This window comes from Rhinolophus sinicus, linkage group LG18 (assembly GCF_036562045.2).
Source record: "Rhinolophus sinicus isolate RSC01 linkage group LG18, ASM3656204v1, whole genome shotgun sequence".
Lineage (NCBI taxonomy): Eukaryota > Metazoa > Chordata > Mammalia > Chiroptera > Rhinolophidae > Rhinolophus > Rhinolophus sinicus.
The window spans coordinates 1742611-1760497 of record NC_133767.1 but is presented as its reverse complement, the minus strand read 5'-3'; the positions used below and the strand labels follow the sequence as shown (position 1 = coordinate 1760497).

Sequence of the window (17887 nt, the reverse complement as noted above, 5' to 3'; positions counted from 1 at the left end):
TCTCGCCATTTAGATACGTGAAAACAACCCTCCAAATTCTAAGGAGACAGAATGATCCTCAAATATTTGCACAACTATTAAATCTGTGTATTTTACGACACGCAAACACTCTTGGGCATAAGGAAGCCTCGTGAATAATCCATGTACGACCGGTTAAGCTCTGTAACAGAACCTAAAGCAGGAGCTTACCGTTTAGAATCAGAGAGGTTTGTAAGTGCTATACCCTGGGCTTCATGGCACAAGGTCCAACACTTGTCCTGGGATAGAACCGTCTCCCTGCCCCAACCCTAAGCCACGACGCTGCCCTGTGACCTGATTCCACAGCTCCTGGGAGAAGCAGCGCAGAGGCACTGATGGGAGGTGGAACCCCTGCTCACTGACCAGCACCCCTCAGCAACCAACAAGCATTTCAAGAGTCTAAGGAAAGCCCGCCCGGCTTTGTACCATGGTTTCAATAGTGGGGATGTTTGGTGTCCCCGTGTGGTCATATGTGGTATAACAGCCTCAACAGGGAGGGCTGTGCTCAGGACAGCGGGGCAAGTTGGTCACAACAGGATGGTTCAAAACGAAACGATCAGGGCAAGTGAGGATCCAGAAAATGGTCCCTTTTCCACTATCTCCTCCCCTCACAAAAGTGTGGTAAACAGGGAAGAATATGAAATCCTGAAACGCCGCTGGAATTGAATTAGAATGTGAGTTCCCGACAAATCGCCTGGTGGAGAAAATGGGAATATTAATCCTTGATTGGGAAAAAGAAGCATCGGTGTGATTTGTCTTAAAAATTTACATAGTGTCTCTATGCATCCTTCTGTGACTTGCTGTTTTTCATTTACCACTACGGTTTTAAGGCATGTTGTGTACACTGGTGCAGTGCAAACACCTGCTTAATTTCCAAGGTTAGTCAACACTGAAAACACAGAGGTTGGCTAGGGGGAGAAAGAGGAATATGGATTGAAGAGGGCGTCACATAATAAATTTATTGTATTTTGTTACATTTTCCACTTTTCTCTTAATTCCAACTGTATGCTAAATAATCAGCTGTTGTTCCAGAAATAAAACGTTGTAAACACAAAAATATAAATTCTGCTTCTTAAAAGTGCATACACCATGAATAAAACATACAAATAAATAACAGAGGTCAGTGACACATCTCATGCATTTGCTCTAAAATAATTTAAAATGTACGATACGCTTTTTTCCCAGCCTCAAGGAAAGATCTATTCCTACCTTCCATGTTACCGCACAACCACAGAAGAAAATGAGACAGGAATCACTATGAGTAGTGCGTGAACAACACCAAGGCATTTTGTGTACAGTGGCGTGACACGCCGCGGCTAAGACGAGCATAGAAATCCCAGTGTAAAAACCGCAGCGATCAGTGGAGAAGCTGTTTCTGTAATGGGGCTTGAATTCACTTTTAACCAGTGGTGAGAGGCACAGTCGGTGAGCTTACCTGCAGGGAACGTCCGTGGGGATGTGGAAGGCCCCCACACACAGAGCTTCAGCCTTGCAAATGCCCTATCTGCCTTCCCCTCTGGCATCATGACCCCTTACCACTGAGAGTAGCACCTAAGTAATTTCATATTGCGTTTCCTCCACTACGACAGGTCTCACTGCGCTGGGTGGCCCTTCTAAACGGACACTTCCAACTTGGATTTCTCCTTATATCTTTACACCTTAAAGTGCTGAAAACACTAGTGAAGTCGTGTGTTTTTTTCTCTTTTTCTTTTTTTGTAGGCAGCATAATGCTCAGTAGGAAACCACCTGACACACACGGCCGGTTATTTTGAGGATGGTATACTGCGTTCAGCTCACCACAGATTAAAAGTAAATTTCATTTGCCCCCATCAGTAACAGCCCGATTTATGGATGACTGTTCTTTGATTTTTTTAAATTACATGAAAACCTACCAATGCGGTTTACCCAAAATAAAAGACTCCAAATGCTTCACATTCATTTTTTAAACTTAAAAATAATTCCTGAAACTATATTCTGGGTAAGTAGAAAGGAGCTAAATAGGAAAACTGGCAACAGCCCAGGGTCCGCTGTTGCAACTGGAAAGAAACCATTGCACTATCAAAGGCCGGGACAGGTTCCCCTGGGCCACTAAGGTGTCATGCCAGCACTAACTCAGAGTGACGTCCCTACCAGCCAAGGCGCTGGCCCTGCTGTGGGACCACGGGACAGGCTCTAGGAGGGACACACCCCACAGGGACACTGCCTGCCTCAGCAAACTCAAGACTGCCGGGCCACCCACGAAATGCTCCAAGCTTCCAGCCTGGGCCTCCCTGGGAATCACAAATGCCCCACCCCCTTACTTCAAACAGGAGGCTGATAGCAGTGGCTCCCCATCTTTGCTTCCAACACGACAGAGGGATCTGAGCGGCTCCTGAGTATGTCACACGCAGTGAGTCTCGCCCCCACTCTCTCACAGAGCTTCTCAATTCTGCATCAGAAACACGTGGGAGCTTTCACATGTGTGGTCCCTCCGGGGACCACCCATGTATGCATTAGAGCAAACGCTCGCGAGTGGGATGGCCCCAGCTATTTTCAAAAGTTCCCCAGGCGACTGTGACGAACATTGCGTATCAGAACCTCAGATACGTCATTCAGAAGAGGCTTCACACAATCTTGGGGACAGTCCACGTGAGATCTGAAAAAGCCTCCCAGGTCTACTATGGGCCTCCCTGCTCCCCGAAACTGGGAAACACCAGATTAAAACGAATGTGAGATGGATCTAGAACACAGCCCCCTCTACGAGGCAAGCACAAACCCCACGAGCTTAGTTTTCCTGTGAGCAGGGGCTGGCTGGCTGGGGAATCGCAAAGCTTTCCAGAACAGTCTAAATGTCCACAAAAGCAAGTTAAAATGGTTGGTGGAGCCAAGACATTCTCTCCTTGTGACCATGACAGAGCCCTATGAGATATAAAAAATTACAATCGATACAAAATGGCAGGTTGTTTTTAGAACAAAATACTTTAGGAAGTCTTCAAGCTCAATACAGCATATAAACCAGTGTGCACATCCAATCCCACCCCTGCTTGCCCAGCCCTTATCTTAAACAATCTACCCAATGAGCAGAACTGGCCGGAAGAAACAAGGGCAGAGCAAAGCACGGAGTCACATTCACACTTGTCAAGACAGACGATTAAGCCACATTTAAAAAACTACAAATTTGAAAATAGAGCTCCGTAATCTAAGAGGTACCTTTTTAAAAAAACAAAACAAAAAAACCCTTCCATTTAGTGCAGTCGATATGTTTTATTAGTTGCTTGCATAGGTAGTATGAGGCCATGCTTTCCGGGTTAGATGGAGGCCATGCGGAATTGTTTTCATTACTTGGGGGAAATGACTGGGAAGGCTCAAAATGCAGCTGCAGCACACACTTTCGGAGTTGACCAAAAGGCAGGGTGAGACACTGACTTCATTTAAAGAAAAGCACAGGATCCTCCCCACCCCCAAAATGCGCTTCAGGTGTAGCAATAATGTCCACTGCATGGAATTAAACACAGACGCCTGCACAGTGACAGACACTCCGTATGTTTATGGTTGGGACTCAGGCACTGGCTTGTCAGCAAGTTTTGCTCTTTTTAATTCCAAATGATACGAAGCCCAACCCACCTCCCAGAATGTGTTTTATTGAAACTGTGCTTATGATTTGCGTATTACCTCAGAATTCCAACCCAGAAACACTAATTATCTTTACATCCAGTAATTATAATAACCTCCAGCGAAAACAAGAACGTCAGCTGTTCCGTAATATGTCAGAAGGAAGTGGAACGTCAGATGGCAGTCTACTTTCAAAAACATGTTTATTGGAAATAAATGAGCTTTGTTCATAGCTCTTCTCTGCCCATTTCCCTAAAGGCGGCCACTACTGTCCTTTACAGACTGCTCCGATTTTTTTCCGGATAGTTACTTTAGAGGGATGACAAGTTTTCTCTCTACCCAACCAAAAAAATCCCATATCCATCTCATCCCGACGTGGGTGGCCAAATTCTAATGACAAGTGACCTCGCCATGGATTTCCAACCCCTACGCAGTAGAGGCAGCTGTGTGAGAGTGGACGTGAGCACAGAATGTCTGCAGAGACGCACAAGGGCACGTTTGGTTCCTGAACAGGACAGACGTGCTGGGCGGGGGGGGGGGGGGGGGGGGGGGGGGCAGAAGCCTCCAGCGAGTTACCAGAAGCCATTCGCTCTCTTTGTTCGGGAGGACTGTTCCTCCATGGAGGACACTGGCGGTGGCGCTCCCGGGGCTGCTCAGCCACAGCGCATTCCAGAAACCAGCAGCTTTGCCCACACAAGCAGTGCAGGCCCTCCACGGATGTTTGCAGAATGAACAAACGGATGCCGAGGGAGTGATTACAGAAGCCGAGGGCAGCTGACAGGTAAGGCCGTACATCACCACCACGGACGCTCCCACACCGCGGGCGCTGGGCCAGCGCTGTATCGCTGACTCACAGGCCGCTTGCCGGCTGAGAAAATACACGGGGTGGGGGGTGGGGGGGGGTGTCTGGAGATGACATGAGCTTAAGTTTCTTTGTGCTTCCACGCCACAGAAGGGACCACAAGGCAAGGGGTGGGGCCACCTCAAGGAATGATACGTCCTCAGTGCACGGACGTTTACCGGGTAAGGAATCAGGAATAAACGTTTTTAAAAAGCAGACGGACATTACAGATACAACACTATGGTTGGTGATTACTTTGTGCCTCCCAGGAAATGACTGCTCCAGTCAGGCCCGTCTGGTTATCAGCCAGACACCCAGCTCTGCCATCCTTACAGACGATTTTTAACCCCAAAACACATGTATGCTCATTGTGCCAAACATCACCGGGAAAAGAAAACAAAACAAACACCCAGTCCCTAACCCATCAGAGAACTGAACTGAACCAAGTAACAATTTCCCATATTTTACACCCTGAGAGCACCTTCAGACTTTGGGGCAAAATATCCTTTTCTGTGGTTTACACACTGTACCTAGCAGTTAAGCAGAAAATTTTTCAAAGTTTACCAAGCACAGAGATATAATAGTTTCCAGATGCCTGGACAATGCCGTACTACTTGATTTTTTCCATGTAAATCTGAAACAAGGACTAAACTCCATAGACATACAGTTTATAGATACTGAAATTTTATTTCTAGATCCCATGGAAAATTAAAGGAGTTTGTAGTTGGTTGTTTTTTTGTTTTGTTTTGTTAAGACACTAGACAAAATAGAAAATCCATTCCTGGAGCAGTCAAGAATAAAAATATTTAGCACTGTGAAAATTAAACTAGTTTCTAGTAATGCTTAACTGATTGGAACCCCCCTGCAGAAGGTGTTATCAAAACCATTTGTGTAGTCAAAACTATAATTCTAAGACTTCGCAGAGCTGCAGACGGATTTCAAATGCGATTTGCCTATAAAAGAAAGAGGACAGGTTCAAAGTAGACAAACACTGAATTCCTGATGTTGATGACCCCACATGTGCGGCATCTGTTCCAGGAAATCAAAGTGCTACAGACACACAGCAGCGGCCGAACACTGGGCGGGCTGTTGATGTGCCGTGGAGAAGGCGTCCCAGCAGGCGGCCGGTCACTGGCAATCCCACTACAGAGACAGCGGTGCTGCTTTGGCGAACCAGACGCCTGCACAGTGAAAGCGAGGCAGGGCTGAGCGCAAAGGGGAATGGGCTGTGTTCAGTACGCTTCGTGGAGCACTATGGTAACGCTCACAGGGCTGAATACGTAAGTCTTAAATATCACGAGGGTTGAAAGTTCCAGCTACCCTCAACATATATGGCCTCCAGGCTTTCAAGTTACCTGCTAATGCTCAAATTAGCAGCAAAATTAAGATAAGTAACCTACTGGGAACGTTTCCCAAGAGGTATTCATGGAAAAAAAAAAAAAAAGGCAGTGCAGAATCCCCAGCGATGCATGTGCATGTGGTCTAGTCACCTCTCACACAGCCACACTGAGAAGGGGGATTATAATGGGTCTGTACACCGAGAGTTCCGGAAAAACTTGAAGAGTCTATGATTCAAACAGAAAAGTTAATATTTAAAAGCATATAAACTTAGCATGCTATAGTTCATGGCAAAGTGACAAATGCTATTCAAAGAGAATCAGAACCATGACTCTCTCGACATTTAAAAAAATAAAAATAGAAAAAGGGTTTGGGAAAAGCTAAAAATTGCCAGGATACCTCCAACAAGCTTGAAAAACTATGTATCTGGCTCTGTGAGATTTTTGTGAGGTTCCCTTTTTTCCTAAACAAGAAATGCAACCTGCACGGACAGTGCCAGGCGGAACAGCCTCCAATCCTGCTGGCTGAGCTCTCGTAGGAGATTAAGTCTCACGCACAAAGAAGAAATCAATGAGTTCCTGAAAAGCAGTCATAACTGAGCTCGACAGGCAGGACCAGAAGTGTGCGTGTGACAGTTACCCATCACTTCCACCATTACTGACTTGTGGCATTAGGCCACTTCTTTCCCCTCCAAGTTACAAGACAAGGCAACATGGGATGCACACGGGGGCGGGGGCGGGTGGGGGCGAGGGGCATGGAGCTTTCAACTTCTAACACAGAAGAAAGCAACACCAGAGGAGGAAAACGGTACAGAGTCACGCATCCAGTTGAGAATCCATTTTTTTCGGGCATCTTTCAAAGGTGGTAACTGCTCTACGACATCTCAAAATCCCAACGGTCTTAGCTAACAAATTTAGAAGGAAAAAACATTTTACTACTAGTGACTGGCTTTCTGGCTATCCAATGTGCCATCTCTTGGGACACGCACCAAGCATCAAGACAGCTTCCGGGACACACATCTTTGCAGATATGAATGTGGTAAAAGACTTCATTTCTACCTCTAAAAACTCTCATCTGTGGCAGTAGGAGAAATGACAGTCACGACAGGCCACCTTCCCCTGTAACCCTTTACTGATACACATCCACCCTACACAGCTGAGTATGTACCTGAGAAACATTAGTGTTAAAATATTGCCCTTTACAAAGACTGGCAGATGGGCCCAAGTGCAGAAAGCAAGTTTTCTCTCGGTTTGTTTCATTGTTAGTGTCACAGTTTTTAGAACTCCTGGTGCCACATGACAATCTGCAGGGAGAACAAATCCTGCTCAGATGAAACCCATGTCAAATAATTCATCCTTCTACAGAGCACACTAATGATAGCTTAACTGGTTCACAGGTTTGGAAACCCCAGTATCCAACAGAAGTCATGAAAGTTCTCTAAAAAGAAATATGTACAGTTGCTAAAGGGACCGTCCAGGGTATCGTCTATAATTTTTCCAGTTAGCTAGGTATCGATGCTTTGCCTATGGCTGTTATTTGGTTCAATGGCAGAATAAGGCGACGCTTTTAACAATTTGCAATTGAATTTTGCACACGTGCGCACATAACTCACCCCCACACATACACACACAGTCAGGCACGGAACCTAAAAAATACAAAACAAAGCAAAGGGCTTTGGTGGGAGGGAGAGGGTTCTAAATAAATAAACATCTTTACAGACAAAACGCTGGGAGCGCGGAGGTGTCACTGAGGTTTCTGAGAAGGCCGTGCAGAGGCTGGCATGCTCGCAGGTAACTTTTTGGAGGGTTTCTCGTTGGACGGCCCGCCAGCAGGAGATGAGGGTGTCCCAGAGCCGAGCTGGGAGGCCTTGGCCTTGCGACTGGCCAGCAGGGAGTGTCTCGCAGAAGCAGGGTCCTTGGAGACAAGCTGCTCTTTCACAAGTGTACTTGCCTTTGGCTGCTGGCAACCTGGAGGCTGCTGGCCTTTCTCTGCTGTGTCGTCCCCGGCGTTCCTGCAGACTGACCTGACAGAGCTCCCGCCGGCCTTCTTAGCGAGCAAGGTCGTCTTGCCAAGGTCAGTGGACCGCCGGGTCTCCTTCTGTCGCAAGGCCGACTTGAAGAAGGACAGTCCTTTCTCCTCCGACTTGCTGTCCCTCTTCAGAGCAGCCTTCGTGCTCGTGCTGGGGGAGCGCAGGCTGGCCATCGAGGAGCTCCTGACGTGCCTTCCGTCCCCTCGGACCTCCCCTGCCCTGGCCTGGCTCACCCGAGGGGAGCTGGGTTTGGAGCTGGAGCTGACACTGGCTCTGTCCGAAAGCAGGCTTTGTCTGGAGCCTTCTCTGCTTAAGCTCCGGTCTGAAGTCCTGCCCTTCCCGGGTGGGAAGGGGCCCCTCGTGGCAGGACCCGAGGCCTTTTTGGCAGTTGTGGAGGAAGCCGTGTAAGTGAGGGAAGAAGCTGGCTTGGGCTTCTGCGGGGACGGGGAGGGCGTGGGGCTCTGTGCTGAGGAGGACGACGCCTTCCTGGGACGGGCCGGGGAGGGGTGCCGCCCACCGGCCCTGGAAGACTCCGCTCTGCTTTGGGTGCGGGGCGGCTTGACAGAAATGTTTCCAGAAACAGGAGAAGAAGGGGATGGACTTGACAGAGATGATTCCTGGCTGGCCAAGACGGACCGCCCCTTCCGCGAGCTTCCATCTGGCTCCGATGTGCCTCTGGAGCTGGGGGCTCTCTGGGCTGTGCTCTCGGGTTTCCTTGAGAGGGAGCCTGGGTGGCTCGGGGGTTTCACCTCTTTGACTGGAGAGCTGTCTACAGAGTCACTCTGATCCACATAAGCAATCTGGTTATTGTTATCAAATGGATCAGAGGTGGGGGGCAAGCGGTCCCCTTGTGCTGGGTGTTTGCTCTGTGTGTCTGCAGCACTGGAGTTCAACTTGCGGGCGTCTGACTCGTCTTTGAAGGCGCCTTCCATGACAGCCAGAGGGGCCCGGCCCATAGCCCTGTGCTCTCGGCGACTATGACTATCGCCTGGTTCCTGGAAACTGCTCGAAAGGTTCCTCAAGCTACCAAAGCAAGAGACGGAGACCTTGTCGTCCGCCGCCTCCCCAATCTTCTCCAAGGTGGAGGCAGAGCTGTGAATCGGGGAGTCCCCTGAGAACCGGGAAGGAGAGCTGGACCGCAGCTGCAGCTTAGCAGACAGGGACCAAGAAGGTCGGATGCAACTTTCAGAGACGGCCAAGGGGCTGGTGACAGAAGACCTGGATGACAAGCTCTGACGCTGGACACTTCTCACAAATGGTCGAGCTGAGAAACCTCCTGAATGCAGCAAAGAGAACACTGTTAAACTAAACCGAAAAAAGTCCCAGTAACCTGTAAAGATGGAAGGCAGGCAAGTCTCGTGGAATGATAGAGCGTGACCTTCAGAGCCCGTATGTCTGGGGTCAAGCAGTAGCCATGCGACTTCAACTTCTCTGAGCCCCGGTCCCTCGTCTATAAAAGAGGGGCATTCTAACTTGGGGATCGGCAAGCACCTCTTTCCCTGCTTGTTCCACATCAGGGGTCGGCAGATATTTCCTGTAAAGGCCCAGATCGTAAATATTTTAGGCTTTGCGGGCCACCGTAGAATGAAAGCAGCCACCCCACCGGTGACACATAAACAAATAGGCGTAATTGCGTTCCAATGAAACCTTACTTAAAATCAAGGCAGGGGCCATATTTGGCCTATGGGCTGACCCCTGTCCTAACTCACGGGGCCACCATGAGAATGAAATACAGTCTCCCAGTCCTGTGCCCAGCAAGGCACCTGCCACTCCACAAAGCTCCACAAATGCGAGTTACTGAACCAGGTCCTTCATCTCACCAAGGATGTCGGGGCTCGCAGAAGTGAGGTCCTCGGTCCAGATAACACAACTAACGAGGGAGAGCTGACACCAGAGCCACAGCCCCTGGCCCCACACTCAGCACCACGTGCAGCCTGGCCTGTCACCGTTGACTATAGAAGCAGATCCGTGGAAAGAATTAAAGAGATAACGCACTCCTATCCCGAGTGACTTAAAGCTTTTAAGGAAAATTCTCAATTAGAACAACATGACTCCTATTCTGAGTGACTTAAAACTTCCAAAGAAAATATTCTAAAAGGAATCCTACAGACACGTGCTGCTGCAGCTGTGGAGTCTTGTGCAACTGTCAGTGTGAGAGCCGAGTAGACGGGCGCTATTCTGTGGGTACCACCAGCATCACGGGGTAATGGGGATCCTCGAGAGGGCATCGATTTTCCAGCTGTGCTGTTTACAAATAGACTGGGCAACCACGTCTAGGTTTACTGTTAAAACGACCCTGAGTTCAAAGCCTCGAAGTTGAAAGGCTGCGTTGGAAATATCCTCCATAAACAAGCAAAGAGTCACTGGTCAAGTCTTCACGCCACATCAGGAGCTAGAAAGGAGCTTGGCACTTACGGCCAAGGCCTATGTTAGAGCAGCAGCGAGTCAGCAGAGCTGGCAGGGCTGCAGCTGCGACGCAGACAGGCTCCTGGCCTGGCTTTCTTCTCCCGGCCTCCTGCCTCCTCCCTCCATTTCATGTGCTCAGAATTCCCACCGCCACTAGAAGCAGTTACGGCGATCGAAATGCTGGCCGCTGGCCGCAGAACAAGGCTTGTTGGAAGGTGAGTCACTGCCCTCACTAGAGAAGCTGCGCTCACCCTCTCCGCCCTCCACCTGTCGGAGCGCTGGCTGCCTGACCCTCTCCACACCCCCCGGGGTCCGTTAGAACTAAGGGCCGCGCGGCCGCTACCGAAGCAGTAAGTGAAGAGAAAGAAAGTTCCGTTTTTATCAGATTTTCATAGTTTTCATAGTTAGACTATCCTCAGAATTCCCAAAAGCTACCTCTATGCAGAGGCAATAGTTTTTGTTCTAGATGCTTCTGTACGTAAAAGATCATGCCAGAGACTCCCCTAAGAGCAACAGCATGGTGGGAAGGTGAGAAGCGGCACGTCGCGGGGGGCCATGCCAAGCAAGCCTCGGGCTGCAACTCGCCAGGTGACGCCGGGCAAATCACAATGGCACTGTGTCCCCTTACAGCTCCTCTGAGGATTTGCAAAAGCACTTTGAAAACCACGTATTCATTAGGCACAGAGTTGAAGCTCCAGCCTCCACACTAGACGTTCAAAGTAGAAAATAAGGAAAGGGAAGCAGAAAAGCCCCAGGTGACTGAGGGAAAGCAAATGCCCATTTAGACAGAATGTTGCGTGTGCCCGGGCCCGCAGCTCTCAGCCCACGGTCTGTGACCCTTCAGTCTGTCACAGTCTCTAAAGGCCCCTGTGCTGTGTCCATGCGCCAACCTCCTGCCAATTGTCACCAAGCGCCACACTCACCGTCATCTTCACTCCTTTCCCCGGTCATCTCCACGGACTCAGACAGCGAGGCCAGGGAGGTGCGTCTGGAGGACGCCGCGGAGGTCACGCTGGCTGGCTTGCTCCCCGGGAGCCGGCTCACCCAGTGCTCACACAGCGAAGAACTCGTGGAGCCTGCAGAGGAGGAAGCAGACGGCGCGGTCAGGCTGGGGTCCCGGCCGCCTGTGCTGCTGTGTGAGCTGGGGGCGGGGGGCGGCTGGTGTCCTCACTGCCGGGCCGACTCGAACGCCGTGACCCCACGCTGTCCTGCTACGACAGACAGGAGGCTGGCAGACCGCACACACTGCAGTGATCAAATGCAGTGTAGCGGTGACGACACCACATAATGCACAGGCCACATCCCAGGGTGGCAACAGAACAGAGTACGGACAACCGCTCACACCCCTTCACTCCACCCACGTTTGTACAGCACGACAGGCCAGGCACTGTTCTAAGCGCTTGCAGTAAGACGTCTGACAGAGAGGCAGAGGGAGAGAGAAACAGCGATGCACTGCTATTCTCTCAGCCAGGCTGTCTCGTGGAGTTCAAAATCATTTTCACAATATTAATATACAAATACACACAGGGCTGTGTGTCAACAGTCCCGTGTGTCCCAGGTTGGCCCTTAAGCTCCTATCAGAGCAACAGGAACTGCTCTTGAAATTGAGAGCGTGAAGCAGCATGACATGACGGTCTCAGGCAGACCCCAAGAGGGTGTCACTTCTGCGCGGCCAGGCCTGAGAACACCCAAGTTCCCACTTTCTGTTAAGGAAGTGAGTGCTCACACACAGCTGGGTGCACAGGAGGTGTGGGGCAGGGGTCTGACTCCCGCAGGGGCCCGCTCTGCTTCAGAGATGCTTCCTTTTAGAGGCTGCAAACCCTCCCTCCCCCCCCGCAAGCTTCCGGGGGAGCAAGGGTTAATACTCCCTGCCCTGATCACATTGTCACATCCCAGTCTTGTCACACTCTCTCCAACTCACACTCTGCATTAAGACACATGCGTCCTTGTTAGATCACGTGTAGCTGCTTCTATTTGAGTGTGGGCACCGATTCCTGCATTTATGAAAAGCCACAGACCCCATCAAGCTAAACCCAAGCCGTGCAGACTATTGTAGCCTTCGCTGCTGCCCTTCACAGATCAGGCGATCTGACCGGGGCAAACCCTCTTTCTAACGGTACTTCCTTCACCCCTGACAAAAGGCTCCAATGTCCACTTGCCTAACGTGACGCACACGACGACAGCACGAGGCAGGCACTATGAAGACAAGGATGTGGCTTGGATGGGACAGACGTGCGCTGACAACCCAACCAGGAGGTGGCACAGCCGCTGTTGGTGCTGTTCCCCAACGCGTCACCCCCCCCCCCCCAGCTGCAGCGCGCAGGCCGCTTCTCAGCTCGCTTCTCCCACAAGAACACACCAGGGCACCCGCGGGCTGTGCGCCAGGCTCCCCTCCCCGTCCTGGGAACTCGGCTGGTTCGCAGCTGCTCCCACATCCCAGCCCAGGTCCTTGGTTGCGATCAGTCTGGTTTCCAGGTTCAATGCCAACGTGTATGTGATCGCACCAGAGTCATGAGAGGGTTAATGTATTCACACCAGTCATGAGACCTTCCGACGAGTTTCTCGTGCGCCTCACCTGCCACGGAGCTGTTGGCCGACCAGGACGGTACGGCTGCCCGCCTCTGGTAGAACAGGATGTAGGCCGTCTGCGTGCAGACCTCGTCTTCCGACAGCTGCCGCACGTCGCTGTCATCGAAGCAGTACCACAGACCGTCCACGGAGTTCTTACAATAGGCTGCAAAGAGAGGGCCGTCAGCACCGGGGCCGCAGTGGCCTGCCCACGCTCCCCACAGACACCACTTCTTTGGCTCGTATAATTAATTCAAGACCTTTTTAAAGCTGCACGTGGTGACACAGAAAGAGGTACAAAATCCAAATTCCACATCACACTCAGGCAAAATGTTTCAAGAAATTCCAAGCGATACCAAATGGATGAAATTCTTTTTAATTTCAGGAAACACAACATACGTATTTATTTAAACCAGTACGTCTCAGAGGATACTTGGCAATGAATGGAGATAATTCTGATGGTCACAAAAAGGGGCGGGGGGGGGTGGCTACTGGAGTCTAGTGTAGAGGCCGGGAGGCTGCTTAACACCCTACAGTGCAGTTCTCCCCAATCCTCCCTCCCCCACACCGCTCCCACTCCAGAACAAAGACTTATCCAGCCAAACTGTCAACAGTGCCAGCCAAGCTTGAGAAATCCTGGTTCAAACACATTGTAACATTTTAGTACTTGTTCAGCACTTATTATGTGCCAAGCCGCTCACTTCACCCCAAGAGACTTCTCTAAGATTAGTCCCATTTTACAGAGGCTCAAAAGATCAGGCCGCTTGCCCAAGACCAAGCCACTGAAGGGCGTGCCCAGCTGACCCCAGGATGGTCTAGTCCCCGGGCTGGCTCCTAAACCCCTACCCAACCCTGCTCCCCTCGGGGGTAGCACACACGATGCCCCAGGAAAGCCCCCTGGCAAACTGAGAACATGTGAGCTTGTGAAGGCAGTAAGCGGCCTTCTCTCCACTGCAGATTCTAAGGCTGACATATGAATAAAGAGCATTCAAGTGCCAGCAAGAACAGGCGACAACAACCTGGCGTCTGTGAAGCCACGTCATCCTGTAAGGATCCATCAAAGGGTATGATAAGCTCGACCCAGAAACGTACATTCTTATCACAGTTTCTAAAAATACCCGTTTACTGGGGTGAGAATAAAGGAGTGCTGAATGCTACATACTCTACTGGGAAAAAAGAGACTCAGGATGGTCCAGGGACAGGGCACGTGAGGGCCCGAGAGGCAGACCAGGAGCGACCCCCTCCAGAGGCCACAACCACTGTGCAAGCACGGAGCCCTACAAGAAAGGGTGGCACCAGGCAGGTCCCCAAAAGAAGAGCAGAACAGGCGTCTGTGACTGCAGGGAGGGCAGTCATTTGCAGCGCGGCTCACGAGAACCACAGGGGAGGGAGAGGCGTGGGCTCTAAGGGAAAGGGGGCTGCGGAAGCGGCGTCAGGGATGAAAGCCCTGCCTGAGGTGGCCGCTATTCTGGAGCAGGGGAGGAGCAGAGCGTAAGGGGACACGCCCAGCAGAAGGTGACAGAGCAGCTTCTGTGTGCATAGGCGTGCGCACTCGTCTGTCTGTCTGTCTTCAGGGTGGCCTGTCCTCAGCCTTTCCATAGTAACCCCACTTGCTTTTCTTTCTAGCGTTATTTCTGAAGTGTCTTCTAGCCCAGGGCTGCGTCAGCGGTGATTTGCAGACTGGTGCCAACCATGATACACACCAAACTGAGAAAAGCATTTAAAAACTTGTATAGCAATCTGATTCGGCCACGACATCAGACTTTTATCAGATTTGCCATGAAATCTGATTTTTATTGTATTTTTGCCAAAGTATTGGTTCATGAAGGACTGGACATTGTAAAAAGCAAGAGGCAGGTTCTTGATCAGAAAGACGGAGAACTGCTCACCCTTCTCACAGACGGTGCCACGGGCCACGGACGCCAGCTCGAACCAGTGCAATGGAACGACAGCAGATGCCACAGTGAACACCCCCTGCAAACACTGGGGTCCTGAACTCAACACTGCGGGGGCATTTCACTAACTCGTACTGCCCGAGGCAGTCCCGGGTTTCCGGGCACCGTCCAGTATGCTCTCTGAATTGCAGCGGGGCAGGTTGAAATCAGCACTGACCTTTCTCAACCATCAGATGCCAGAAACCACCTAACATGGCTCCACACTGTCCCGAGAAACACTGTTCTGAACAGAAGGAGCCTCCTTTACCGAAGCTGAGGCTGGACAGCCACCAACCAGGGAGGCCGGCAATGGCATCACTCTGCCAGCCCATCAGCGAAATGACTGCTCTCTGAGCCCCTTTCAGTTCTAAGAGCCCACGAGGGTAACTCCGAGTCGGATCTAAGAACCCAGACGCGACTAGTCATGCCACGAAAGCAAAACTCCAACTAGACACACATTTATTAGACAAGTGGCCCCATAAAATATAAAATATGTAAGACACAAAATATAACATCAGAATTTAAACTGAGTTAAAACCAAAATACCAGCTGAAATGTATGTAAACATTTAATTCCTATTTCACTCTGCCTTCTATGGGCTCAGAGGACCTTCTGAACCGGAAACGGGGCGAGTCCGTCAACAGAAGTTCTGTGGGGGGGTTGTTATTTAATGGGTGCAGTGTCAGTTTGGGAAGATGAGAAAGTTCTGGAGACAGGTACACAAAGATGTGACTGTCCTTAATGCCACAGAACTGTCCCCTTAAGAATGGTGAAAATGGTAAGTTTTGTTATGTGCACTTCATCACAACTTTTAAAAATGCTGCCATGGGTTATGCGTGAGTGAGAAGCCCACGTGCTGGTGGTGGCTTCTTCCTCTCTCTAGTCTCTAAATTGCACAAGGAACACAGCTGCTTTAAAAATGAAACAGCAGGCCTTCTGAGTCTCCTCCTTTGCTCGGCCCGCTCCAGCTCCCAGCTCTTCGGAGTGTACTTTTTCTCCTAATAATGTCCCCTTGGGCCCTTGAGCCATTCTCTACTACTCGGGTCCACTTCTGTCTTCGAAGTGTACTATCTCTTCTAATAAACTCCTCTTTCACCACTTTCAAAAAATAAAAAATAAAAATGAAAAAGCAAATTTCACCTTAATACCAACAGAACACCCTTCCAAGTCACTCTAAAGACCCAACAACATGCGTCCGTCACTCCCAACAAGGAACAGCTAGAACCTCAAGGAAGGAGAAAGAACCGTGGCAGGGGAGTGAGTGGGCACACAGGGTGTCCTGGGCGACCCGACGGGCGTCTGTCTGTCCACACACCCCCATCAGCCAGACAGCTAGCGACCGTCCAGCGCAGGGGAGGACGAGGACAGAGAGCCAGAGGCTGGGCAGTGCCCTCCCAGCTGGGGCACTGCCCGCTGGGGGACAGCAGCGCAACCCTGCCCCATGCACGGCGCGCCTCAGGCCCGCCACACAGCCCGCCCTGCGCGCTGCACACCTGTGTAGTGCCCCCCTTGCATGGTGCCGTGATGGTTGCACACCGCATACAGGTCGTACACGTAGTCGTCTGGGTCCCTCCCGAGTCCGTAAGGCCGTCGCCACGGAGACCAGTGCGAGGGCAAGCTCCAGCTGCTCTGGCTTCTCTTAACCACGTGGGGCGTCATGTCCAGGCCGGTCAAGGGGAACTTGACCATGTTCTCGAGTTTCATGCGCCTGTCTCCGTCCTGTCCAAGAAGAAACACAAGTTCTGGTGGCGTCTCCATGGAGACGGAACGTGGGCCCTCGCTGCTGACCCATGTGGTCTGAGTCACGTGTCTCGTGTCTCCCAAGACACATTCGGAACTGGCTCTCATGTCACCAAACGTGGAGCCAGCGACCATCCACACATGTGGGTAACGCGCTTCTCTGAGCTTTCCTATCTTTACGTTCTAAAAGCCTTACAAAAGGACAGTGTAGGTGAGTCGTTCTGATGTGTCACAGATGCTGACGGACTAAGCATGGTGCCTGGCACGGAGCAGCCAGGCCCTCCCTGCCCAGCCCCTCCAGCAACTAGGTGACGGGTCACACGGCCCGAGCCCCGGATGCTCACTGTCTAGGGAGCTTTAACACACTGAGGGGCACAGACACAGCCAGGCTGAGGGGCCACAGAGCGAAGAGAAGAAAGCTTGCGTAAGAAAAGGGTAGGACGGGTCCTGGACCATCAGGGAGGTGAGGCTGATGAGTGTGGATTCGTTCTCAGTCCAGGGCAGGCACTGGGGCTGAGGAGATGACGGCATCACAGCTGTGGGACAGGAGTTGCGTCAGCGCATAAGACACCGCGGAGAGTGTCATGAGGGTGGAGAAATCAGTTAAAAGACACCGCAACTGCAACCAGCTGGGAAGTGTCAAAGGTCTGCACTGGCAGGGTGACAGCAAGAATGGGGAGAAGGGGACACACAGGAGGCCATGCAGATGCACGACCAGCTGAACAGGTGACTCACTGCCTGGATGAGAGCGACAGGAGAGAGGGGTCAAAGGTGACACTGCAGCTTTGAGTCTGGGGTGCTGACACGTCTTCCAAAACAACAGACTGCAAAGGAAACTAGTGTGTGTGTGTGGAAGGGGACAGAGAAGGTGGGGGGCCCAACCCTCAACCAGCAGATCCCAAAGCGGGGTGTGCAGCTGGGACACGCAGGCAAATGCCCACTCTTCTCCCTTAGGAGCTGGACCCCAAACCTTGGGGTGAAAGCCCAGCCCTGGGACCAGGTGTGCGTCAGCCCCGACACCTCCACTTCGTCAGCAGCGCTAAAAACCCCTCAGTCGTTCCGGGCTTCTCCCTGTCCTCCGCCACCCCTCTGGCCCCAGCCATGAGCAACCCCCCACCCCCACCCAGTCATGACTGTGGTGGCCTCCTTCACATCTCCTGTCTCGTCCCGACAGCCCGATTCTCTACGCAGCAGCCAGAATAGAATAGTCTCTCCAAACACAGGAGGGTGGCGGTGCTTCCCGGCTTCAAGCCGTCCTGTCGGCCTCCCACTGTCTGCAGGGGTCTGCAGGGACGGCCCCTTCCTGCCCCCTCGTCCACTGCAGCTCCTACCTTTCCTCCACCCTCTGCAGCTCCCGTCAAGCTGGCAGCTGGCAGCCTCGTGCCCACAGGGCACCCCTCGGCTGCAGGGTTTGCAGACATT

The 17887-nt window shown here is 51.5% G+C and overlaps 1 protein-coding gene across 1 annotated transcript in view; it reads right to left on the bottom strand.

The window, feature by feature from the left end:
• Positions 1-951: 951 nt before the first annotated feature.
• USP31 (ubiquitin specific peptidase 31) overlaps positions 952-17887 on the bottom strand; it is a 51486-nt gene continuing 34550 nt past the window's right edge. Inside the window, 4 exon segments of the mRNA XM_074322568.1 lie at positions 952-9093; positions 11147-11299; positions 12799-12957; positions 16219-16444. Of these exon segments, the coding sequence (XP_074178669.1) occupies positions 7532-9093; positions 11147-11299; positions 12799-12957; positions 16219-16444 (2100 nt within the window). The 3' untranslated portion in view covers positions 952-7531.